Raw genomic sequence first — 27,384 nt, 5'->3', positions numbered from 1 at the left:
CATGTAAAATTAGCTCCCTGCTTATTCTCAGCTAATAACAGTCATAGAGGTGAAGAGAAGACTAATCTAGCAGAAAGGACATGAGAACAGCAAGATGTCTTTCTTGTAAAATAATTAATAGTGAGAGGTACAATTCTGGTGCATGAGCAGAAGGAGATGACTACAAATAAACAGTTTGATCTATTATATGTATTGGAATAATGAGAAAAATCATATTTTCCAATAAGAAAAAACTGAAGCTGTTAATGAATGATGTGTTCTGAAAAATAGTTTTGAGAGGAACAGATTCTCTTTCAGTGTACTGATCTCTTTCAACTTTAGGAAATACTCAAGAAATACTAACCTTGAGGCAAACATTAATACTCCCCTACTATGTGTACCGTATGTATGGGTCTTTATTTTGCATATATGATTAATATTCTGTAAATACATTATGCCAAACAGATTCCTCTTGAATACATAGAGACAGGTGCACAGCTGGCACAGAATGCTCTACATGTTATAGAGCATATTTCTATAAAACAACTGCCCGTCCTCAACATTAATTAGTTTAGAGTTTAATGACGCTATCAGATTTTCTTTGCTCGCCTGTGTTTTTGTCATGATGTCTTGATCAAGTATCCTGTGCAGTCTGTCAGTATTTTGTCATTGACTGCAATGACTATGTGAAAAGTGTGCACCTTCTTTTGTGGGTGCAAGTACACACTTAGTATTGTTACTGCCTTAAAACAATAATTCCTGAGGTATTCTTTAGTAGTAACAACAGTTGTTACAGTTGTTATCAGCTGTTTATCTAGTGCACAAACATTATTTTTGTGAGTCATTGCTATGGGCCTGAAGATGTTATAAAGAGTTGGCAAAAACATGTTGCTATTAATACATGAAACCTGCTCTGTCAATTAATTGAAAACACTTTGCAATGATTGTTTTGTTCTTGTTGCTTGACTTTAGAAGACCTTTAATTCTAAAGAGATACTGGAGGCAGGGGATTTAAAGTAGATCTGATGGCACTTGTTCCCCAGTTCATTTAAAAAATCCTGACGTGGCTTTTTTTGTACTGCTAATATTGAATGCACAATCAGATTTATTATCTGACATTTTTCCTATTGTGGGATTATTAAACTGAAGATTCTTTGGGAAGATTTTTGTCTAAGCATCACTCCTCATTGTTTTATCTCACGTGTCTGGCTTCAGCCTTCCTTCTGAGTGTGACAGATGTGTTTAAGTGTACATCCAATTTGATCCCAGTAGAAGCAACTCTTTTTGTTCAATAAATGTAGTGGTTTGGGTTTAGTTGTCTAGTTATCTTAGACTTGCTCTGGGATTTATGTCGTGCATAGGCACTGCTGTTTCTTGCAAATTAAATAGAGTATTGTACATTTGTTATTTAAAATTTTTAAAATAATTTGAAACAATATGTTTAGAATTATTTTTTCCACATTCTCAGAAGAAAACTTAAGGCTTGTGCAAAATTGGTGGGGTTTATTTCATTATATTTGCTCAGAATATTGAAATCAATTCCTATAAACCACACTTTGTAAGTTCTGTGTAAAAAGTCTTGTTGAATAAATGTCACACTTCAATTTTTTTTTCTCTTCTAATGGTGGACTAACATATAAATATCACTGGACTTTCAAAAGCTCAATGGCAGAAATATTCATTACATTCCTTTACTCTGATCCATTCTGTCTGTGGTATTTCTTTTGAAAGAGTGTGGTCACACAAAAACACCATGCTAATTAATCAGCCTCTTCAGAAGTCAGTTGCTGAAACAGTTTTTGGGTTGGTTTAATCTTCTATTGCTCTGTTCATGCTCTATCCCTGCGCCCATCTTCTACAGAGATGGGTACTCAAAGATGGTAAACTCTTCCCTGTCTACTCCTCACCTTCCTGTCAATAAAGAAATAGATTTATGTTAGCAGACTTCAACTCAAATTCAATAAATGGTTTCTAAATTTAAGGATGCTCAGTAGTATGCTTTGAGATATTCGCAAACTGCTTTATAACTTCAAGAGCATAGCAGACTTAGGCTTTAAATATATTATAATATTTGTATGTTAATACCACATCATTACCCAAATATAAATATACAAATATGGCTCCATGATTACCTGAACACAGATCTTGACTCAGATTTCAGTAAAATTTAGAAGTCTGTAATATATTATAGGTGACAATTTTCTCCTATTGCAAAGAGCCCTAGTAGTAGCTGGAACTGACAATGGGGAGCAGTAATTCCTTGATACAATTTTGAGCAAATATTAAAATAAAATTGAGGTTCTAGCACTAGAGATGCTAAGCAGTATACTTCCCAGAAGTGAAAGAATATGCATGGCATGAGCCAAAAATTCACTGGTAATCTACCTAATAACAATATGTAAACAATAACCTTTCTGCTATCCCTGAGTCTTACAATATGTTTTGACCGAAGTACTGCTACGTATTATGTGTTTCCTGCTCTACCAACCTTTGGCTTTGTTGTTTGATCATACAGTTTAGGTGGTACTAGACAAATGTTTACTGTATACTCCATCTTATTTACTCATAGTATTCACAGAATGTCACAGATACAGAGCAGACTCTGTCCATATATACTGACAACTTGGCAAAGGTGTTTGAATTGGATTATGTTCCGAGTGCCCTGGGGTTTTGACCAAACGTTGTCTGTTAAGGTGCTCTCAGACATTTGGCTACTGAGCTAACCAGTTAATTGTTTTTTAGTTTTTTTTCTTACCATAACCTCTCTGTGAGACCTGAGTTTACCAAGTCAGTTCTGCCTTCAAATCTTGATTGATACTTACAGAGAGCTCTGGGATCCTTAGGTGAAGTAATATAAGAGAATGATAACATTTCTGTAATACGACTTCTTTGCATTATCCTTTATGCAAGAAGGAAGATGAAATCAATATAGCTTCATTTTTATTTACACATCTGAGCTAGTGAAATTTCATTTGAAAACATTTCACTTTCCATCAAATACAAAATATAATAAAAAAAAGCACCATTTGCAGCTGCTTTTGTTCAGTAGCTGGATCTAATCCTTTTACAGAATTTAATAATGTGCTTTCTGAAATGGAAGTAAGTGGCAATTTTCTTAATGCGGTTAGCACCATATTTAATATTATAATAATACTGATTTATAATCTTCTCATGTCTCCGTTATATTTTTCAGTGTTGAATAATAGTTTCTTCTAATGTTTGTTGGAATGAATGTGAGGACAAATAAGCTTAAAGGTGTTAGAAGGTGAAGTTTCTGAATATAGATGTTATGATCTGTAATTACTTGCCAAGAATCTTTCAATGGCTGCTAAATGGAGAATGAAATTCAGCTCTATCTCTATGTCATTACAAGGTAGGGATAAGTTTATAAAGCATTGAGTGAGATGCTAATTAGCTCTTCTAGAACTAAGGAAGAATGAAACGGCTGAAATCCTATGGGAGGTATTTTCATCTCTAATCAGGCATCTTAATGGTTTTGTGCATGTTGTATCAAATCTATCTTTCTTTGCAGTGGAGTTAACCGGTCTTGATTCTGCCCAGCAATTATTTAAAGAATAAAGAGTTATTATGGAAGTTCTTGGACTGATGAGCTTATAATTACTTGTGATAGTGTGGCGAGGCCACATGAAGTACTAGGACTTGAATTATTCATTGAAGGATCACTTACTACACAAAAATCAACTTCCTTCAATAACTGATATTTCATTACATATTCCTGTTATACTATGAGCTGTGGAAGAATGCCATAGACACACTAAATTAAATTAACCAAGCAACGGAGTAAAATAGCATATAAAAATGTCAAATTGAGGGAAAGAGAGATAGTGTAAAGACATCAAAATAATGAAGTTTAGATGAATTATACTTAAAATCACAACAGACCTTCACAATTTTTCAGAAATCATTTTGGGACTTACTAAGGTTCTATCAACCTTGATGCCAAATAACATGTATATATATTTATATATAGATTCCATTTGGTAGATTGGGAGAACAGTTTCAGTATGTGAAGATAATTTTCTAATGCCAGTACCAGTCAGAATAATGCTAGTAAGGTCTGTCCATTGGTGGTTAGATTTGTCTCCAGCTATACATTTTTAGTGACTTTGGAATGACTCCATCTCTAACAGTATTTAGTAATTACGATGGTGGAAGTCTGGCTCTTTTAGCTTTTGTAGGTCAAGAGGGACTTTGCTAACAGGTGAAGTTGCTCTAGGTGCACAAATAAATTTTGTGTGTGCCATCTGCTGGACCCTGCTAGCAGTGCAATCTTGACTTGTAGATCCTTTAATTGTATTTGTACCTCGCTAAAATTATCAATATCTGATGAAATGATAGATGAATATGAATAGCATAGTATCATCTCACCTTAGGAAAGCAGTAGTTTTATTTAAGTGTGGCTAGTTGTTCACAAAATATACTTCTGCAAAGGTAAGTTCTTTTTTTTAACCCACTGATGCATTGTAATTTTATTATTTCTGGGTTGGTGTAGCATTGTTGAGATCTTGTTTACATTATAAGGTTCAAGTTCTGTGTTTGAAAACACTGGACTTATAAAAGCAGGCTTTTGTTTTTGTATTAAAGTTTAGAATAATGGTAGACAGATATTTTGAGCTCTAGCATTCTTAGCAAACTGGGGGTAACTCACTTGAAAACTAGTCTGTCACAGCAACTTTCAGTCATAGAGCAGGATTTATGATCCATTTATGATCCATGGATCAGAGCAGATTTGGCTCTTTTTTCATTGCTTTGCTTTATCCGACAATAATACAATCTGTTTAAATTGGGATTTTTATTTTGAAGTTAAAAATGAATTTAATGATCTATTAACTCAGCTGTGTTGGAAAATACAAAGAGTTGACAATCTAATAAATTGACAATTGTTTATTCCTGTTTAAATTCATTTTCACTCCTAGCACTTGTAAAATTCTGGGATAAATATTTTTGAGAGTGTCTCATGGTGTCTGAAAATGAATAGATTTTTTTGAAGAGGTAACATTGGAGAGTTCTCGTGAGTTCTAGTGTATGCCATTTGCTCCCTGTATCTAGTATTTCAATATTATTTTAATATCAGTTTGATTTCATTCACGTTCATACATTTAAACCTTTTTGTCATCTATTTTGTATTTAGATTAGGAAAACATGATGAAACATAATTTAAAGCATGTTTTTGTGCATACAGACTTTATTTGATGATCACTTATTTTCTAACAATGTATTACATCTATGTGCTGTGAGCAGCCCATAATCACAGTGATGTATTAAACAGTCTTCAGGTTTGATCTGTGTTAATAAACTGAACGCCAATGGAATAGTCACTTGATAATAGATTTGATACAGCTGTAAAGGTCACCTATGCTTTTACAGTATCTGGTAATAAAACACCGTTTAAAATTAGCTATATACAATGGCATATATGCATCTAGAAGATTTAAATTGTTTATATCCACATGGCAAGCTTTGAAATGCTGTTTCATCAATTACCATTCTCAAAGATGTGGTGAAATAGGCCTCGTCATGCAAATATTCATGCAAATAGACCACTGTATGACAGCCATAAAAGAGATATGGAGAACTGGGCTCAGGTTATGTAGCAGCTCAGGTTAACTAATGGGTCCATTGTCAAAATACGGGCAAAAATAAGTACTACAGAAACTTGAGGACCAGAATCGCTATCTGCAAAGCATATGAGAAAGAGTGCACCTGAATTACAATGCAAAATAATTCTGCATCCTTTGCTGACAAAAAGTAAAAAATGAAACTGCTTTTCTTTCATAGAATAATAACAGTAATCACATGTCTGAAATTCCAGCCTTTAAATTTAACAGTATATATTAAAGAAATCACAGCAGAGTGCATTTTTCAACTATCTACATGATTTCATGTAATTATTTTAAAATTTTAGTGATAAAAGTTGTTTAAGGAGTTTATTATTTTCAACCTTGAGAATAAATTTATTCTGAACCTATAACTGAGATAGAAACCACAGAGTAAATGATCGCTGTTCAAAATGCTGGTGTGTGAAATAAATGAAGATGCACAATGTGTAAAATTATCGGTTATTCCCAAGCAAAATAAGGTTCAGTGGATTTTTTTCTTTTCCCCAGCTGACTCAATTTCTTAGTTTAAAAGCTACAAAGGATATAGAATGAGGTTATATGGGATATTCAAAATGTTCACGTCACTTTGCCTCTTAATGACTAAAAAGATGGAAATTCTACTTATGTGCATCTTCAGATGCACAGATTTATCTGTATTCACAGGCTGTAAGAGGCTGCGCTTTTCTGGTGTCACTTTTGGGCACTGTGCCAATCCTATGGAGAAGGTATAAAAGTAACCTAGCTGCAATAAATCATTCTTCTTTCAAGTCTGATATATATGTTTTCAAATTCCTGTAGACCACTTCTATGCTGTTTTGACCTAAATGTGCAGCTCTTATCCATCAACAATTCCATTCTGACCTAATTCATTACCCTTGACTGGAACAAACAGTTATTTATTGGTTGTGAGTAGTTTTTGTATGCTACTTGAATAAATCTTTGTCTGCCGGACCTGTACCTGAGAGCAAAGGACCAGATTAATTAACATAATTAAGTTTTCTAAACAAGTATATAAACTATAAACAGAAAAAAAAAAATATGTTTAAATGACTTTGGAGGAAAAGCTGAATATAAACTTTTTGTTCCTTAGTTAGTTTTATCAAGGCACTTTATCCTGAAAGCCTCTTTCTTTAGTTTATGTGGTAAGGACACTGAAGCTTACTGAAAATGGAAAATCTTTGCCAGAGAATGCTGGCAGTAAACCCAGAAAGTTTTTTCTTCTTGACCAAAGAAGAGACTCATCATTAGGCTAGCAGAGATGCCAACAAATATCTAACTATACTCTACAAATTTCCATATATTTTCCATTTGCAGCAAGAAACTTGGGTAGTTATGTAGCTCTGCTGTAAAGGACCAAGTCTAAACCTGAGGCTGGAGGAAATCATTATTAGTACCATACTACTACTACTGTAGTTACATTAGTACATGTATTTTTTTTTTAGCATGATAGCTTTCTGTATTTTAAATCATTTCATAGTCTTGAAGTCAAATTTAGCATTCTTCAGATGTTTTCGAAAACAGATGATTAGAACTTTCACACCAAGTACTGCTGTGTCCAACTGGAGGGGTGGGAGCATGAAACGAAATTCCAGGATGAGTCCTAGAATTTAGCACAAACAGGCAGGTGATTTTGACCCTCAAATGTCTGACCTTGCGCCATTTGAAAAGCAAGGCTGAACTTCATCTGAACTTGACGGTTTAAAAAGTAGTCAGGAATCCTGTGTATAGTGTGGCATCATCTGACAACAGGACTATTTTGAGAATGTGGACTTACTGCATTGCAGTGGAATTTATGGCCAGAACACGTTGTGTTGTGCAGGCAAATAAGTGGATGCTTGGTGTAGTGGTTTAGTTGCAACAAAATGTTTTATGTTATATCTTTACCTGGGAATGAAGAGCATTTCTTAAAGTGGCTGAGAACACCCTGTAATGTTAATGCTGATCCCCTTTAATCACTGTGATTCTTGTCTGGGCTTCTTGGTGTAAAAACCATCTCCAGCAGAGGCTGCCTTTCTATTGGGTGCATGGATAAGTCATTGTTTTTCTGGATGTTGTTAAGTCCACTTCCTTTCATTGTCTGCACTCTGCACCGTCTCAGAAGAGTCACCAGAATTGCTTTCATCATTACCATGGCAATAAACTTTCCTACACAGCCCCGGGGGCCAAATCCAAATGGCTGGAAATAGCGTGATGGAACCTGTGCAGAATAACATGAGGAATAAACTTTAAGGCAAAATTTTCTTGATAAAATCAGATAGAAAAATGCTGGAAATCTGTAGTACGGATAGGGAAGAAGCATGGAAAGAATCTTTTAAGGAAAATTGCTTCCTTCCTTATTTCTAAGCTATGTCTTGACTTCACACTGCTGCTGCTGTTACTGAATGGTCTTCCCACACAAGTCAGGCCAAAACATGGAAATAAATAAAGGAAATAACTGTGCCTTTTCAAATGCAAAGGTAGCAGGAAAGGTAAAGTTGAAGCAGTTGAATTCTGCCACGTGTTTCATTTTGCTTGTCCCCTGAGAACTACAGGGATTTTATCACAGGCTGTGAATAGAGTGAAGGTTTCACTTTAATATGTGCTAAAGTACATTTAAAAACTTCTGAAAGTTTTCAAAATGTGATTCTGAGAATTGAGCAATTTTCTCATAAAATGCAATGTTGAAAATCTTTTTTAAAATATTTATAAAATGATTATCTCTTGTTCTATCAGCTAAAATGTGAAATGTAAGATTTCCAGAACTGCTGAAGAATGCATAGAAAACTTCTCCTACCTTTGTCAACACTGAATAGATCAACTATCCAAACAGTCCCCTGAAACATGAATGTTACTGCTTATGATGTACCAAGGCACTTGGTATGAATAAAGAAAAGCAATTAGGTTATTTTTTTCTTCATTAATGTATTAAAAAGAATGTTAGCTGTGTGCTTTTGATTTCCTCTTGAATCCAGAATTAGAATACAGAAGGATGTTTCATATTAAATTTTCTAGAGAAATTATCCTTTCCCCTCACTTTTTACCTGTTCAAATCATTTCAAATAAACTGAGATATATACTTTTTCAAAAATGATAGATAAATACAAATGCTTATAATACAAAGCAAGGGCAGCAGCTGGCAGTATAGCTCAATGGCAAGCACGCAGCCTGTGAAAATGGAAAAATATTTAGATTCTAACAATGTCATCTTATAAATAATGGTGTGGATTGCTACTTGCTTAGAGAACTGTGAGAGAATTGTGCTTGCTAGAATAATTATGTGGCAAACATCATACATCAAATCAGTTAGAAAATGTGTGGTTAAACATTTGGTCAAGGGGAAATATTTTTAGAAGCTAAGTGTGCTTATAAAATAAGCAAGAAATCCATTTTTATAGAAATGTCTAGAATGAAAACAATGGGTGGCAAAATGGAATTACATTGAGTAGTTCAGTAAACTTAATCAGTTACTCTATCTTTGATTTTTCTACATGTTTCTGGCTTGAGCATACATAACCTTTTCTCCCTCATTTCTTAATTGTCTTCAGGTGTTTTACTATTTCTGAAGTATCACAGTGGCGCTTCTCTTTATTTCTTTAGAACTGAAGTTTCTTGTTGTGAGCACTTCTGTGTGCATCTTCTAACATCTTAGGGAAAAAAAAAGTTTTGCCTGGTAGTAAAATGAATTCGGATTTGTTATTCAGTTGGTCAAAATGAGTTATGACAGCTGTAGGAAGGATTAACCCTTTAGCTTTAGCCCCATACAACTTTTATACCTGACAGGCCACTAGACCATATAAAGAGGATGCTTATATACCATGAAAATCTATTCATCTGTGGAAAAAAGGCTAACATTGCACAGCTGAGATTCCCTTAATAGGGAAATTGGTAATGCCTTCTATTCTTGCATGGCTGGCTGTTTGTTCTAGAGATGTAGCTAACTGCCTCCTAGCTGTGCTTGCTAGCACTTAATGTTTCATATTTTGTGTCCTCTCTTTCTTGGATAGCAGCATCTTTCATTTCCACCTGCACTGGTTAACAGTCAAAAACAAGGAGTCAAATTTGCTATGGAACTGGTCTGTCTTTTTTCAGTGCACTTCTAATTTCTCCATATGATTACTGCTGAACAAGTATATTTTTGGTAGACAATTCATTTGATCAGTAATCAGAAGAGCAAAGTTCTGAATGAAAAGAATCTCAAGAATAATTTAGAGTAGTAGGGGGTTACAAATAGAAAAAATTCTTTTGGGAGTTGGAGCGAAACTTAGATTAAATGGTGTGTTGCGCTGGGACAGTATTACCCAGCATTTGCATTACTGAGCTGATCAAAATTTAGGATTGCCAATTCAGTCTATAAAAGATGAGTATTTTTACTTAATGTTTGTTTGTATTTATTAATACATAAAATGGGTGCCAGAGTCTGTCTCTTGGGAATTACTGTGCTGCTTCAGTTCACCAGCGATTCCTTGCACTGCCTCAGATCTTTATGTACTGCTTGCATGGCTGTAGCTCCCTAAAGCCTCTCTATTTTGCCTAGCGTCAGAGATGGTGGTAAAGGTGCGTGTCTTGGACAGTCTTCAGTGGCATTTTTAAATTGAGATGCCTGCAAAAATTCTTGTTTTCAATGATGTTGTTATTTTTGAATGATAAGACACTTCGATGGGAAAATGCCCACCTAGCTCTAATTAAAACAATAGTAATAAGCAGGATGTACACCTGGCTAGATAGGCAGTTAGTCAAGGGGAAAACAGCCTTGGTCACAAAGGTCTTGATCAAAATAGGAGGAACATACATTGTCAACAAATAATATCCAATATCCTGTAGGAAATAAGGTGGAAAACTTACATTCTTCTCAAAGTTTTCAAGAGAAAACTCATTCGGTTTTGGGAAGAATTCAAGCTTGTGCATACGTCCAATGTTAAGAATAATGTTTGTCCCCTTTTTCACAGGATAGCCATCAATTACATCATCTTGCAAAGCTTTTCTCATGATTAAGTCCACAACTGGCTGGTATCTCATGCTCTCATAAATAAAATTCTCCACAATTTTGAGGTTTGGCATGTCATCACTCTGTACATCTCTGTCACCTTCAGGAATAAAAGAAATGGTGAAGCAGTTGGTTATTAATTTATTAGATGCATCATACAAATTCCAAAATATTTTGGGAAGATTTTCAGTTCCTGAAATGGCAGGAAGTACCCATCAGCTTCTGTGTAATTTCATGTATCCTTTCCATTTGGAAACCCACCCCCCACCTAGTGAGCAATACAGGACAAGGAGAAGGCTGAGGTACTCACATTTTGCCTCAGTCTTCACTGGCAAAGGACAGTTTATTTTAGTGGACTTCAAGATAGTTATACTCTGATATATAAGGATTTTATAGCAGTTGTATGTAGTGATGAATCTGAGGCTAACCTCTGATACTATATTCCAAGTACAGTAAGAAAAACCCTTTGTGCTATGTTTTGGTGGAAGATTTTGCTGCTGTTATGCTGAACAGGATTCAAAGTGTTTGCAGGAGCCGGTAAAGTGACAAGAAGGGTCACTATTTGGATTTCCCAGATATTCCTGGATTTCCTTCAGTTGTAACACTTTGGATCATTCAGAAAAATTTCCATAAGACAAAGGGAAAGGCAGTCTCCTAACTCAAGTAGGAAAAAGAGGCTGAAACAATGACAAGAAGTTGGAGGTAACATCATAGCCCTTCCTTTGTATTTGAGACTGAAAGTACCTTAGAGAAAGAGGAAAGGATTTTTTAATATGCTTGCCAGTGCTTAACTGACCACAGGATTGGATGAAGTTAGTTTCTATGTAGTTTGGTGGAGTTCAAACTTTGAATGAAGGCTACAGAAAGGGAGAATACAACCTGAAAATATTTTGATTGTTTTGAGTAGCTCATCATTAGTATTTAAAGAGGAGACCAGTTTGAGATCAAAATGGATGACAGCAGAATGATATAACAATTGTAGTTTTCTTTAACGTTCTGCGGTCATAGTGAAACTTCGGTTCTGTGCGAGAGAAATCTTGATGTTTAGAAGTATTTGAAATACTTCAAAGAAAAAATATTTCTTCAAAGAAAAGAAATGAGTGTCCCCTTTTACTATTGCAAGGTAAATTGAAAATAATTTCATTGGAACTTCTGAGGTGATTTGTACTGCTGTTTTTATGGGATAAGTATTTTTTTCTCAAAATTGTCAATTCTGATGAATCCTGATAGAATTTATCTTAAAAATGGTTCATCTTTCTCTTGATCTTGAATAAATTTGTCCACATAAAGTGGTAGCTCGTATACATTAGAGCAAACAATTATGTAAGATGAAAATCCTTAGAATTTTCAGACGTTGAGTGAGAAACTAGATCACTGCACAAGCAAAATTATATTCCCGCACCACTGACTTTGCAACCCCTACTTACCCATAACAGTTTCAATCTCTCTCATCATCATCTCCTCCACTGTGGGGTGCTCTGCAATCAGTATTAGCATAAAGAAGAGAGTCACAGACAGAGTGTCAGGAGCAGCGATCATCATCTCCAGCACACACTGGTTCACGTTCTCAGCAGTCAGATCTCCCCTGTTCTAGAAAAATTGGGGAAAAAATTGGGGAAAATGTTGATTGCCGACCTGATGCCAAACATCCCATAGCAGTAGTATGGAATGGACCTAGAATACATTTAAATGAAAATCCAGATCTTGATTTTCACAAGTCTCATCCCTTATCTTTTAAGATGCATTCTTTTTTCTTTTGATATAAATATGTTTTAATAGGTGCATATTATTTTACAAAAAAGGGAGGCTTTGTTCTTATCTCAGATTCTTACTGATTTATTACCTTTCCCCACACAGTATGTGAGCTGTCAGAGATTATGCAAGATAGGATTTACACAGTACTTGGGGCCTTTGCAAGTAAAAGGCAATGCATCAAGATAAAACATGGGAGTTAGAGAGAGAGCATATCCCTGGATGCTCGTCACTCAGTGGTTTCCAGGATGCCGTTTAAGGTGTGAATAATCAGGATGCTGTTTAAGCCACCTGATTGAGGGACTCCTTCAAACTGACTAACTTGTATCCCTTCTTGATGATCTGAATTTGATATGTGATCTCTAAATTGTAAATTCTCTATTGCTATTGAAAGAAAATGGACAGAAAAATCAAAGTTGGCAAAATTTTAGTATATTGCCAATACCTGTGCAAAAATCAGCTGAGATGCAAAATCCATGTGCTCATCCAACTTTTCAACAGAGGAAAGCTTTTGTCGTTTCTGTTCTATTAAGATTTCCATTGCTCCTTTCAAATCTTTGCTGAAAGTGGATAAAATCCAATATATTAATATTTGAAGCCTTTTAGTGTATGATTAATTATAGATAATGTTCAGAAACATGAAGGTTATACCCATGAAAACATCTAAGGATAGAATTTCAGTATTCTTTAGAATGGCTACATGGTAATTTGCAAAAGCAGCAATACTGAGGGTTTTTATATTTCTGATAAAATAATTTCTACTTAGATTGGACTGAAATCTTATTTTTTGGAATTAAAGGGTTGAAACCTCTCTATATATCTACACAAAATAAAAAAAATATATTAGCTTGATGGTAGAGTTTTTTTTTTTTTTAGAATTCTATGATGAGACATACTGTCAACAGTATGCATTTTGATTTTGGAAAAATGACATCGAATAGCTTTTATTTTGCATTTTCAATTAGCTACAGATTTGAAGGCCACGTTCTCGTAGAAAGACTGTGCTTATAGGGGGGTAAATACACTTAAAATTCAAGCTTGGTAAGCTTCCCTTTGTATACAGTATAAAACAGCAAATCAGAGCATCAAAACAGAAGAGGAAGTTTGTACTTTTATAAACAGGAAGGTGGCAAAACCTATTTATTCCTTACTTAATGAAAAAAAATTTTGAAATGCATTGTCATGCTAAACACCAAGTTTTGGCTCAAAACTCAGCCACTGACCAAAAAAATGCACGTTGCAGACACCAGTAAGTAGAATTAGATGGAAGGATTATGGAATTATTTTGGTAAGTAAATTAGAACTGTGTAGACAAGGACTTTAAATGGCCCCCTGAGATCATCCTCTTCATAGCATTTTTCTTTCCTGGGTTTGTAGAAAGTGGCCTTCAGTCAGTCACCATTGAAGTTTTTACAATTTACTTTCTAAGAGAATGATTTGAAGAAAGATCTTTCTAGAAAGTAAGAATCTTAGGCAAATCTGTAGAAATTGTTGATACTTACGCTGCCTCTTCGTACTTCTTGCAAAACCAAGAAATCTTAAAAAATATGTCGGGCTTTAATAGAAGAGCTTGCCACGCATCAAAGTAGTTCTGGATCTTAAGAACAATGGCACTTTCTGAAAATAGATGTAAATAAACAGCAATATAAAATCTAAACTTCAATAGTCAAACAGCAGAAATGCTTCAGGGAAATTAATAAGGAGGCCCTGCTCCTGCTAAGTTGACAGGATAAACATTTTTTAGTAGATGCCGTTAGGAAACGTTGTAGCACATTGCAGATGAGGTGTATTTCTTTGTAGAAACTCTTGGTAGGTAGGGAAAAGGAGATGGTGTGTCAACTAGAGATGTTCTCCCATGGGAGAACAGAAGCAGAACTCTCTTGCACTGTGTTGAAGTGTGTAAATTTATGTATCATGGCAATATTATTTTGGTCAAATGGACTTGGGGGTGAAAGAATCAGAGAGAAGATTGGGTTAATTTTCATTGCATTGATTTCATTTGGTGGGAAGGTTTTTGATTCTTACAAGGTGATAATGTTGGGATTGAAGCATAAAAACTTCTTTAGATGTGAAAAGCTTTATATATATATATATATGTGTGTGTGTATTTGATCCAAAAAATATTCTCATGATTAGAATTATTTACGAATTTCAGCAAATCATTTAGGGATGTAATAGTGTGTCCTTGTTCTGTTCTCTGAAACAATAACTCTAAGTGACGTCAACAAACATTTCTTGTTTATGCACATGAAGTATAAAATAAAGCTGTTGGTACCATCCAAAGGGACCCCTAAAAAGAGCTTGTTAGATGTGTCAAGCATGATCCGTCTCATGAGGTTCAACACATTGACGTTTCCTACTTCAGTGGTCACTTCTTCTAGTTTGTCCAGGTGAACAATTGTTGATTCAACACAAATGGCTATCATGCGCACAAGACCGGGACCAGACAGGGCTGTAAATACAAAGATGCAAGATGACCAAAAGCTTCATTAAATTTTATACTTTACTACTAATTTGCTAGCAATTACGATGTTAGTAAAAAGTTTTTTAAAAAAAACATAGCCTAAGTGGCTGGAATAAAATCATTCTGCATTTTTAGTTAGAATGGCAAGAAACACAAAGACCAAACTTCACTTGCATCCATCCACTTTGTGTTTAGTGCTGGGTTGACACCATGTTAGGCGTTTGGCACTATTTGTGCTGCTTTTTGGTGCAGGAGGTATATATCCTCTGTACAGCACTGTGGGCAGCCTGTCTCGCTCACAAGTACACTGAGCAGGGATGTTAGTTTGGGGGCTCATAGGGAAGACAACCAGCTTTTCTGGGAACGCATCTCCTGGGTAAACAGCACAGAAGCTCTGCAATAAGCTGCTGGCAACCTATGGTGTTGCTGTGGACATACTGAAGCTTGCTCTAGTAGAACGCTGTGCATTAGCCTGTATTAGTCTGTTCAGCTGTGGACGCTGGAGATAATGTCATGAGGGATATTTTCTGTCTTTTCATTTCAAGAAACCAAACCTTCTGCTGTGTAATTCAGTGGGATTTTATGACGAGCTTTAGCTGGAATGAACTCAGTGCTGAGTGCCCCAGGTACTCTAATTAAATTACTTTTCCATGTAAGAACTTCTGTAATTGCCTGAAGTACGTTATTTGATCAAATACATGTGGAGAGGGGTTGTACATTTGCAATTGAGAAGAGAGGCTGTCTGGCTCATAAATCGAGAGAGCTAATACTTCTAGGAATATGTAGGAAAGATATTATTTTTTCCTGCTGTCTTCAGCCAGCAAAGAGCAGCTGACAGTTTTCAATTGCAAAATCAAGTACGAAAGGCCTGGATATCATAGGAAGTATGGACAGAAACGTGGACAGAATCTGCTAAATACATTTATGGAAGTGCCAGCTGAGCTAATGTGAATATTGGACTTGTAATTTCAATTATTTTTACACCTGATTTGTGGGCATTATTTTTTTTTTCTTTCTTTTCAAATACCATAACAAACACAGTAAATGTGAAAGAACATGTGTGAAAAAGTGTTTTGAGATCATAAACAGAGAACTGTTCCCTCTAGTTTAATTATGCAAAGGACACACAACATTTCAGAAAGAAACAGACCATGTGATAGAGTGGCACGGTGTGTTAATGCGCACTGACCTACCTTTGGTGAAGAAGGGTCGGATTTCCTTCCAGTGTGCTGGGTTGTTATTAAATATAATCCCATTTTCATACATGCCAATGCACTGTAATCCAAGCTTGCTCCCAAATCGAGAAACGTAATTCCAGTGTTTCATTACGTGGAATACGCTTGAGGATCTGAGAAAGAGAAGTGGGGAGAAAAGAAAAGAATAAAATGCAATTTCAAAGATTATACATAGAATGTTTTTCTGATACTCTCAGAAGGGCTGACTTGCATTCTTAGTTTATTCTTGACATTAAATGTTGCTCCTATTACATAATTAAAAAAATGATTGAATGGCTTCAGAATTTATATTAGAGCAGCAATGTATTCTATCTGGATTTAAACCCATTTTTTCAGTTAAAATACAAAGGTCACCAAGAGATTTTAATGTGAATAGTGTTTGTACTCTTATAACTTGTATTTCTGATAGGGATCTGTACGTATACTCAAGCAATAACCAGTATCAGATATTTTAGAAAATTATGTAAAATAGTGACAGATTTATACATTCTTATATAGTGAAATTCTTCTTCTAACATTAGATCAGTGGTTTTAAATTGATTTCTTTTAAATTTGATATTTGATTTATTTTTTCCTTAATGTATTTTTGATGGACATATATAACTCAATCCTACTAACAGCTAATGTGTGCTTTTTAAAATCACTACAAGGGACTTGCGAAGACCCTCAAATGCTCATAACAGAGGCTAAGTAACACCGCCCTAGAAAACTGCAGGTTATATATTGAGCAAAAATAAGAGGAATAACACACCATGAATAAATGAAGCAGTGGAACTGAAGATGTGTTTTACATCCATGTACATTTCTATTCTTTTTATGGTAACGTTCACTGCAGTTGATTGTCTGCGTTTCCAGAAGTACCATCCATTGTATTCTACCAATTTCTGTAGTCCTTGGCCAATATTTTGGGAAGAATGGTATATCTCTGTCTGTTAGTCAATCAATCTATCTGTTCATCTACCCTTCTAATCCGTATGTAGGGGTTTGCCGTGAACAGCTTAACTCCAACTGACTCCAATTCTGATATCTATTACTTCCTTGAGTAAGAAAAAGGCAGTAATATGGCAGATTTAAGGGAGTATGATTACTACTTTCATTCAAGGGCATTAAAGAGTACAAATTCTTTTTATTTCAATGCATTTAGTATTTGTGTTGTGAGGCATCAGTTTCTCTGTGATGAATAAAATTAGCCAGACAGTTGATAACTTCATCATGATGCATGTTAAACTTCAACTATGATTCTGTAGTTATTTGGCTATTCCTGGACATGCACAGAAAGCCTAAATGTAGTTGGAACTTTTGGTTATGCGGCATCATAATATTATCAAGAGGAATTATTCATACAAAAGTATATTAAATTGAAAATTTTCTAAAGCCAAATATGTAGGATGAATGTTCCTAAATAGAAATATAGGTGAATCCAGTACATCCGTTCTTCTGTTTTTACACTTAACAAGGTTTGTTTTCACATATGTTGGCCAACAGGTTGTGACTAACTTTATCGCTTTGAGATATTTCCTTTAGAGGGAGATAGCATTTTAGCAATGCCAACATGATGAAAATCTGATGAAATGAAAGCTAACCAAAAAGAAGTAAAGCAGTGCTGTAAAGATTATATGTTATGTGGTACAAGTAAAAAAATACGGACTAAGGAGGAGTGTACAGTTACAGAAGTTGGAATATTGTTTGGTTTTGGAGTGAATTTATGTAGCACTCCATAAAAAAGTCATTTTTTGTTGGTTTTTGTTTTGTTTTGTTTTTAAAGCTAGATATTAGTTCTCCATGTGATGTCAGTGCTTTTAAGCAGAAGATGCCTGAAGAAAGGTGATGTGTGGCCTGTAATGTCTGATGCATCTATAGCTTTTGTTTCTTAGCAGCACTCCTGAGAAATCCTGTAAGAGTTGTCTTTTCTGCATTGTCTTTCATAAAACTTTACATAATGAGAGCTGAATATGCATTGATTGATATTGCTAATATTTTTTTAAATTAATTATGCATAGTAAATCTTTTACTACTGCTTTTTTTTTAGTGCTTTTTTTTTTCTTTTAGTACTTTGTGTAATTGAATTCTAGGAGTAATCTCAGTAATTGGAGTGCAATTACTCATGATCCTGTAATGCTGCTTTCGCTTAATTACTTTGCTGAATTGGAGCCATAATCTTCAAGAATTATTCTCATTTTAAGGAGAATCTTAACACGGGAAACTAAAATTAGACTTAAAGCTGTGTGGCAGTCAATCAGTCAGCATTCATGTGAAATGTGTCATTCCAATATTAAATGGAATAGTAACTTGTAAGTATCTTTTAGGATTGGGTCATAATTCTTTATGTTCTTTTCCACTTAAAAAACAAGACTCCATCCAGTGGTAGTCTTTAGTAGAGACCTCAGTAATTGAGTCTCTAAAGAAACTAAAGATTAGAAAAAGGTCTGTGAACAATAGGAAATAAGAGGATTATGTTATGATAATTTTGTAAAGCAATTACTTCAATTCTACCTCAGAAAGTAGGAAAAATGTTGTAAATCTATGAAACAACTTTTTCATTTTCTTGAAGATAGAAAATAAGGTTTACTTGCTAATTATAAATGTTTCTTCACCGCTGATCCAAACTCTCACGAATTCTCCGTATGTCTTGTTGTAGTAGTTGCAGGCGTTACCTACTCCCATCCAGAGAAATCTCCCATGTGAAATGAGGGGCCCAATTCCCATGCAGTATCCTGGCCCTAAGGGAAAAATAAGACAAGTTTTCTCTTGTCAGCGTTCACAGACAAGAATATGTCACCAAAAATCACCCGTTTGGAGACTGCCCTTTTTGCATTATGGTCAAGGTTTGCACTGGGCAAACGACATAAAATCCCTTTGTGAAGTTTTGTCTTACAGAAACTTGCACCTGCATTGCTGGAATCTGATTTATTATCTCTGAAAACCTACAAGCCATTCAGTGTGAATACAGCAAATAAAGTTCAGTATTTCTTTATGCGACTTCAAACCATTGCTTTGAGATTGCTTACAGCCAGATGAGCAATGGCTAGACACCAGAAAGAAGTGGTGTAGAACAAATGCTCAACTTATTTATTTGTGATTTTAATGAATCATTTGAGTGATCTTGGCAATAGCACCTATAAAGTTGAATATCCTTGTTATGTAATTAAATATAATTTTTTAAATCTCTCAATGTAATTATATTTGTCTTAGTCAATAATACTAGAGTGAGAAAATAGATATTTAGAGGAAAGAGTATTTTAGTGCTGTACATTTTTGAAAACAACGTGCTGAAATAGGAGCTAAGAAAGGATTCATAAGCACTTAAAGTTATCAGCTAGAACCTACAGTAACTCAGCACTGAATGTCCTTACAACAAAAAGTAGAAAGGGGAGAGAGCATTACAGAATTAGCATGGCTATTGAATCATTTTTAAAGGAGGATTTTCTTCTTTACAGGATGCATACCTTGCCTCTACAATGCCTGTAAAAGACAAAAATCTGCTAAAATCTAAGTAATTTGCCAGATAGTACTTCTTGCTTCTAGTGCAGATAATTCAGTGAGCTTTAAGCATGCGCCACATAAAAAGTAGGAATTTATAATGCACATGAAAATACGAACATATAGAATTTGTCAGATGACGTATCTTTCTAGCATATACACAACAGAAGCAAAACAAAATGATGTATTTATATGGCTAGGCCAGGTTTGTTAGGGAAGTGGTAAGGTTAAATAGAGCCTGATTTCTTTCATCAGTTACTTTAATGTCTGTGTTATTATTAGAAAGCTTTGCTGTGTGCAATTATTATTCAGCATTCCCTTCTCGTTTAAATTTGAAAAACTCTAGAAATACTTTGGCAGCTGTTAGGCGATATCATGGAGCTACCTTACCTGGTATTGATGATGTTTCTTCGTGGTTCCATATTAGAAACAGAAGGCAGATGACAATGATGATAGGCACTGTGGCAACTGGCATCAAGTCTGGTACCAGGCTGGTGAAGTAGTTCAGTGGATTCAAAGTTTCTGGTATCATCTTTTCCAAATGATTCTGCTTTGCTTTAGAGAGAGAGGGAGGGAGGGAGGGAGATAAAGAAGGGGAAAGAAAAGAGGCAGAGTTTTTTTTAAAGCTCAAAGCTCTGTTCAGATCTGCTCGGTACCTTTCAACCTGCTGGAGGCCCTGTAAATGAGCAAATTACCTCTGAGGTAGCTGTGTTTTATAATGAGACTGACCTGGACTGCTTGCCAGGACAGGCTACGTCACAAGTTGAAAGAGACATGCAGCAGATACTCTCTTTGGCTGGAAAATAACAAAGCTTCTCTGACCTTGATATGAAAGCACACTTTTGGATGCTTTGGCTGTCAAACCTTTCATCTGCAGCATTGGCTTTGTTGGCCAGTACTGAGGGTTACTCCTTGCAAATTGCTAACCAAAACACAAGAAATTAAACTCTCAGCACACATGGAAGCATTGAATGAGTTCACCCATGGACTTTTATCTCTGTTTCACAGCCTCCTTCCTTCCTGCATGTCTGTAGTGTTAGTCCTTAATTTCCAGAAAGCTTTCTGGAAATGCTTTCTGTACTCCACTCAAAGGTTGACTATGATATATATATATATTTTATAGTCAACCTTTGAGTGGAGTACAAAGTATTGTGTTTCTTTACGGCAATTCTGTTGGTGAACACTTTGAGAAAATTAGTTTCTGCTGTAACAAACGTGACCATGGATTATCTGGTCCTTCAGGTTGTAGCCAACACTTTGAGCAGCATGGAAAAGCAAGCAGGTGGACAGCTCTGGGATGTATGGCAGGAGCAGAAGGATTCTTTGAAAATGTTTTGCTAATTTTTGATTTTAAATCATAACATACAAGAAGGAGGATGTGATGATATGAGTGAGAAAATCAATCTTGCATAACCACAGAAAGATGCAGCTTACATCTGCTCTGTAATAAGGCAAAACATTTTCTTAATTCTGCTCTAACAAGCAAAAGGAAAATGTTTTCTTTGTTCCTCCCACCAGCGATGTTGTTCCTTAATAGGAAGCTTTTTGTTGGGCTTACTTTCAGCAAGTGTTCTTTCTTTTATCTCATGATTTGGTCTTGCAGATGAAAGAACAGCTAACTTTGTAGGAACTTTGGGTGCTATCATCATATTAAACTATGCCAAATAAGTGATAGGTGCTTTCTAGACAGTGAGAAATTGGTGTTTTCAGGCAAAATATTTACAGTACAGACCAAACCATGCTGAAGATGGGAGAAACAGTGGCTCAAAACCTTGCAGGTGTATGTAATGTTCCTGTATTCTGGGTAATTGCTATGAAAGACTTTGTGGTCCACACTGACCGAGACATGGTGTGCCAGGTGACAGAAAGGTGCACACAGTTTCTGCTAGCAGTATCCCTCTTGTGATATGTACATATCCTGTATGCATTCAGCTGTCACGCATGTTCTGAAAAAGGATTTTGTAACCAGAAAAATTGTTTAAATCACGTAACAATATTTTACTTTCACCAATAAAAACTGCTGCACACTAATGGTAATGTTTCCATAATGATACAAGTGAAAATGCTAGCTTTGAATTGCACTGAGTACTATTTATGTGTATATGTAGATAGAATCATAGAGTGGTCTTGTTTAATCCAGTTCCTTTCACTGAGCTTACAACACACAGATATGGCTACGCTTCATGCACATAAGTTCACTTCTTTATTACTTTCTCTCTGGATCTGACTTCATTTTACAGTTTTTTTACTGAGAGTCTTTTTTTTTCTTTTTTTTTTCCCCTCTATGATACGATAGCTACATCAGTGTGCACTTTACTGTTAGATTTATCATTCTTATATCCTGCACCTGACTGCCATGTAAATGAAAGGCAGTGAAAGTACTGTCTTTTATTTGGATCCATTTTGTACTCTGGAACCTGCCTGAAGCACACAAAGCATTAGGAAATGTGGCTCCTTTAGTATTTAAAACAAGAAATTGACACTACTTATACTGAGAAATTCTTTGCCCCATTTTGATAAATACGATCCAAGAACACTTCCAGGTTTGGAATTTCTAAATATTTTTTGTTGGAAAAGTCAGCTTGGCGATGGAAAAATCATTTTGCAAATACTTCAGCTGAACTACTTGTCCTGCTTATGCTCATTTTCTGTGAAGAAAATCTCTCAAGAAAAACTAAAAATTCAGTAAGTAAACTTTATAGATATACAGTAAGCAGAAATGGAACACAGCTGAGGTGCATGAAAGAAGTTTTCACTGTTCTTGGCTATTTGATCTTGAAATCTTCTGTGGGTGGTTTTCTTTTCCTTGCATCTGAGTGAGGCATGTGTCTGATAAGAGGGTTTTGTTGGTTCTGATTGTTGCTTATATAGGGGGAAGGGGATGGAAGGAAGCTTTTAAAGTCAGAGAGTGGGAGAGTTGGGAAAGAAGCTCATAAGGAAATGCTTTTGTGACATAAATTAATTGGATATGCATACAGGTAATTTTAGAGCTTAGCAGCTGTGAAGCACCTGCCAGCAGGGGGACCTATAGATCGTGGATCTTTAACACTTGATTGAAACACTGAGAAAATTCTGGGTACTGTTATGCACTCTTCTCTGCAAAAGGTGTTTCAGTGAGGGATAAGAGGGTTCCACAGAAAAGAATTCCATGTATCTAAGTGAAAACTGTATTAATCCCCATCCTTAAAACTGCAACTTGATGCTTAATGGCTATGTTTAATAGAAGGGCAAGCTGTGCATGTAGTTCATAGAAAAATAGAATATAGAATATTTTACAGAATCAGTGGCTGAAATTTACTGATAATTTTGAGGAGCTCGTAAGAGTAGTAGAAAACTGTTGGAGACCCATTCTTGAATCTTAGAATCCTTTCCTCAGCAGTATTTCAGCAGTATTTCAAGAAGGATATAGGGAAGAATCTGCTGCTTGTTATGAATCTCCAAATATGAGTGCCCCGTAACAGCATCTGAAGCAGTTTAACTAAAGTTTAACTAAACAGTTTGTAAAAGTGAAATTTTAAATGGACTGACTTCGCACAAATATAACTGTTGGATTATGCAGTTCTAGTAAGTCTTCATTTTTCCACGTAAAACATTGTAACCTCCCTCTCTTACTAGTAGCTGATTCTAGATATTGTCAGTTTACACCCAGTTAAGACTGACAATTTCATACAGACTATAAAGCTTCAGACTTAATTTCCTTGCAAGTAATTGCTTGTAGTGGTTTGCTTGTATTTGTTCTGCAGATGTTTCCTCAGTGTGCAATAGTCAGCGGGACGGTGGCTCAAAGTCTGTTTCACTTCTGGTGAAACTGGTGTTTCACTTCATTTCAGCTGTTTGCTTTGATAGCAAACCATGCTACGCTTCTCTTCCTATTACAGAGCAACATAAGAGCATGCAAACTGGGGTCATCTTTGATGCATATAGATCAGGCAGTGTACTCAAGATCTGTGTCTCATGCATACCAACTTTAAGTGGGATTTCAAATAACATAAAGTACTTAGATCTAAAGTGAATGCTTTTGAAATGTATGTAGCGTGGATCAACTCTACCAATTACTTTTCTTTTTGTAATAACTGCTTCTGTTTTCTGATGTTGGCATGGCCTAAAAGGAACACAGAACCTTTTGACAAATAAAATAGTTGTATTTGCTTTTTTTAAACATGAGAGTATCTTTGCTGGACAGGGACTAAAGCACTTAAAATAGGATGAGAGCTGTCTCTGACTGCACATCAGATTCCTTTAATAGATCTCATGCTGAAGGAGTTCATATGACTATTTCAACACTGCCTTCAAATGATGGACTTCATTGTGAAATAATAAATTAACATCTGAGCTGTAGAATAAGAAGTCATTTGTAATACTATTGTAAAAGTGGTCACCTTTATGTAGAACTTATTCTAAGAACCACAAAAATGAATGCACGTTTTTTGTTCCTCAGTTACATTCCTTTTGAAGAATTAATCCAAAGTAGGTAGATATTACTGAATGTACTACATACATGGCATGGGCAAACCTTGATACAGAGAGTTGTCTTGTTCCCTTGAAAGTCCATCAATTCTTTTCACAACAGCAGAAGTACAAATATGCTAAAATATGCACTGCCTATAGTTACCTTTTTCAGCCATTTCTAGGGTTTGAGTCAGTAGGTGGAGGATTGGTGTGGCGGGGAAGTTCCATCACACCTAGCAGGTAGATGTCATGGAGGAGCCATTTGGAGCTTCTACAGTGCGCTTTTGGTGTTGTGATTTCAGCAAAGATGTGGTCAACTCTCATCCAGCTCAGGAGTTCTCTCCCTATTTGTGGACAGTATGTACTATTTTCTTGTAGCTATTTATACAATGTGAACGTGTGAGGCAAGGTACTCTCTGTGCTGCCCAATTGACTGTACAATAAGGGTTTCTGCTTCCTGAATAATCTATAATTATTTGAATTGGGATTTTTCTTTCAGAAGAATAATGATCTGAAATTAAATCTTGGACCATGTCCTGCTCTGGGCTTTTAATTGCAGTCTGACATGATTTGGAAAAATAACTTGCTAGTTCTTGTACCTTTCAAAAAGGGTCTCGTTGTTGCTTAGGAACTGACATAATATCTATGAAAAGTACTATCCACATTAGACAGTAAAAGAGTTTCATTTGGAACATACACTTTCTGAAGCAGAATGTCAGTGCATGTATGCCATCTAAAAGAAGTACAGAGAGAAACAAACTTATGCAGTGTTGGTAAGGCTCTGTATTACTGCCTCTCTACCTCAAAAGTTCCCTTAGAACAGCAGAAGCTCTGATTGTACTCAAAACCCGAAAATGAGTTGTAGGTTAGACAAGAGAATGTTTTCTCCAGCATGCTTTCCATCAGATCTGTTTTGAGAGTGCAAAAGTAGACCTATATAGAGTTGCTTTGGTTTTAGATATATATATATTTTTTGCATATAATTCTTACCGATTTGCTGTCACTGCTAGGCAGGTATCTTTCTTTGTCATTTGGCAGATTGAAGGCAGCTCTTTGTGCCACAATTACATCTCTGCTGTGATACTTCTGTTGCTAGCATGTACTTTAACCCACATAAGCAGAAAGTTAGTTGATGCAGAAGGCACTGCTGTGTAAGGAAAGTAACTTCAGTTCTTGACTTTTGGCTAGAAATATCAACTATTCTCTCAAAGTACGTAAATTAACCTGGAAGAAAATTTCTCTATGTTTCTGAGGAAAAAGCAGGATTAAGAAGAATGTATGAATACTTTCAAACCATTTACCTTTCAGATAACTTTCAGATAGCACTTCCCCACAGCAAAAGCTAACAAAGCTAGAGCAAGTCATGGGAGAACAAACCATTTCCAGACTTGTTTCACTTCATGATTTTTTTTAACTTCTCTAATAAATTCAGTTTTTCCCTCCTGTGACAATGAAACCTGGAAATGCTGGTTTTTCCAAATTTGCTGACAAGCGTTAGCTCCAGCTGTTAACTTGCTATTTGTCTTTAACAGTTTGGCAGTATCCATTCTCTTCTGTGTATCATACCTTAACTTTGTCATGCTTCGCATCTTTATTTGAGGTGTAGTGAATGGAGCAAAATTCAATCCACTCTGAAGTGAAATCAGAGACCACAGAGGCAATGGATGTGTTTTCTTTTTTCTTTTAGAAATCACCAGAGTTTGTATTTAAAAGAACTAAAAAGTTATAATACTTGATGCGGTAGAAGCACTGGAGGTTTGAATGAAGTGGAAAGTTTCTAAGGATTACTATTCAGCAGGAATGTTGTACTTGCTTTTTTAAAAAGAAACTTTGTAGAAAAATGTCCGTATATTTAACAGTTTATTCTTTAATGCTAAGAATTTGGTTTAAAATCTGCAGATCTTCCAATCAAAAAATCTATTTAGATACTGACAACGTATCATCCATACAAAGCTAATTACAGAAAGTAATTACAGAAAGTAATCAGCTGAAAGTATACTTACTCCACAAAAACAAAATTAAAAATTGCACACACGTTTCTGTAATGTCCTATTCACACAGTCTGAAGAAAATACAGCATATGAATTAAAAAATTACCTGTGTCCTCCTCTGGATTTTGAGTGAAGAGTGCAATCTTTCTTACTGATGTTCTTCTTTTAAAGATCTGAGTAGGTTTTCTGGTGATCCCTCTCTGTGGCATCTTTTATGCAGGTGCTTCTTGTTGCTAAGAGATCAGTTGCTTAGAGATGGAAGTTTGTTTTTTGTAATAGATCAGGGGCCATTGCTATTGAAAAGAGAATTTTGTAATTTTACCTCTAGAGCTCAGTGTATCAGCTGCCAGCAGTAGAGATACACGTGTCTAGAACTGATTAGAATTGTGACTGGATCGCAAAGCAGGAAAGTAAAGTTTAATCATAATTGAAGACTTTAAATACCAAGGAAATAGATGTGGCATTTAAATGGAGATGCAACTATCAGAAATGATGCTAATTTTTTGCCTTGTGCATTTAAATCTATTAATGATTTCTAACAGAAAGGAAGAGAAGTTTAAGTATTTCATTCTGATATTGAGGTGGCCATCACTGTAGATAACATTTCATGAGATGCCATCCTGCATCAACACTACAAAGATTGTAATGGCTATCCTCCATATCTGTGTGTAGACTGTTTCTTTTATATTCCCAGCTGTCCTAGTAACACTTCAGAATTAATATGCATACTGAAGGCTGGATTCTCTGCTCTGTAGAGCTGTATCTTTTGTCAGCTGGAATAAATGTAGTGTATGAAGATTAAATGTTTCTAAGAACTGCATTAAAGAGTTGCAGGAAGCAGAAATAAAGAACAGAGTTCAACAGAAAAGGATGGTGATGTGACTAAAAGATGAGACTAACTCAGAAGTATGAATAAGGTAGTTGTGTCTGATACTGGTTTGAAACACCAACAGAAAGTTTGAATTGAAGGTCTCAATTTATGCTACAACAAATTCTTACTCAGCTGCCTCTTCTGTGAAGTTTACTTCTATGATTTCCAATGGAGTGTTCTGAGAAATAGGTCAAAATCATCTTTTTGCTCAGTGCTGCCAAGTTAAGAAAGCCCAGTTACTCAGGGCTGCTGTCAGCAAGACCAAGTCATGTCCTGTGGTGTGAAGATGTTATTCATCCTTGTCTCTTGCTGTCAGGCCAAGTAAACACTTCTCATAAAGTGCTTTCATTCTCTTTATGGACTCATTCAAGGCTTTAGCATCAGCGTTTAAGAGAAATAAGTGAAATAAATCCTAGCGCTTTTAGTCAGAAGGCCCATCAAGTGGGTAGAAGAGACTTAATTCTAAGCAGCTGTGATCTCACTTGGAACAAAGGTATTTAAGATTTATGCACAATAGTTCTTGTGATAGAATATTTTTAACTCAGGAGAAGCTTGGAAGAGGCCTAGAGTTTTGATGAA

General features: G+C 35.6%; 2 protein-coding genes across 4 annotated transcripts in view; one reads left to right on the top strand and one right to left on the bottom strand.

Annotated features, from left to right (window-relative positions):
• Positions 1 to 27,384, top strand: part of GLDN (gliomedin) — a 118,711-nt gene that overhangs the window by 62,403 nt on the left and 28,924 nt on the right. The window lies entirely within an intron of this gene.
• On the bottom strand, positions 4,566 to 26,058 carry LOC125698403 (aromatase). 2 transcript variants are annotated; one of them, XM_048956687.1, is made up of 10 exons: positions 26,041 to 26,058; positions 19,885 to 20,049; positions 18,584 to 18,734; positions 15,973 to 16,127; positions 14,591 to 14,767; positions 13,818 to 13,932; positions 12,761 to 12,875; positions 11,991 to 12,153; positions 10,422 to 10,663; positions 4,566 to 7,797 (listed from the first exon to the last, which is right to left on the bottom strand). In XM_048956687.1, exons 2-10 carry the CDS (start codon positions 20,024 to 20,026, stop codon positions 7,549 to 7,551), a joined length of 1,509 nt encoding a protein of 502 aa, XP_048812644.1. In that variant the 5' UTR covers positions 20,027 to 20,049; positions 26,041 to 26,058; the 3' UTR covers positions 4,566 to 7,548. The 2 variants fall into 2 exon arrangements, with proteins under 2 accessions (XP_048812644.1, XP_048812645.1); XM_048956688.1 differs by lacking the exon at positions 26,041 to 26,058 and adding an exon at positions 20,151 to 20,162.

The sequence above is a fragment of the Lagopus muta genome, chromosome 10 (assembly GCF_023343835.1).
Source record: "Lagopus muta isolate bLagMut1 chromosome 10, bLagMut1 primary, whole genome shotgun sequence".
NCBI lineage: Eukaryota > Metazoa > Chordata > Aves > Galliformes > Phasianidae > Lagopus > Lagopus muta.
The sequence above is the reverse complement of the archived record's forward strand: the minus strand, read 5'-3'. Positions and strand labels throughout refer to the sequence as shown.

What these genes read in the sequence shown, in the direction of transcription:
- LOC125698403 (XM_048956687.1), bottom strand. Translation starts at nt 20,026, where the DNA reads ATGATACCAGAAACTTTGAATCCACTGAACTACTTCACCAGCCTGGTA. An exon ending in GAAACATTTATAATTAGCAA is followed by an intron (nt 16,128 to 18,583) that starts GTAAACCTTATT and finishes TCTCTTTCTCAG; the next exon opens with ATCCTCAAGCGTATTCCACG. An exon ending in TTTAGGGGTCCCTTTGGATG is followed by an intron (nt 13,933 to 14,590) that starts GTACCAACAGCT and finishes ATCTATTTTCAG; the next exon opens with AAAGTGCCATTGTTCTTAAG.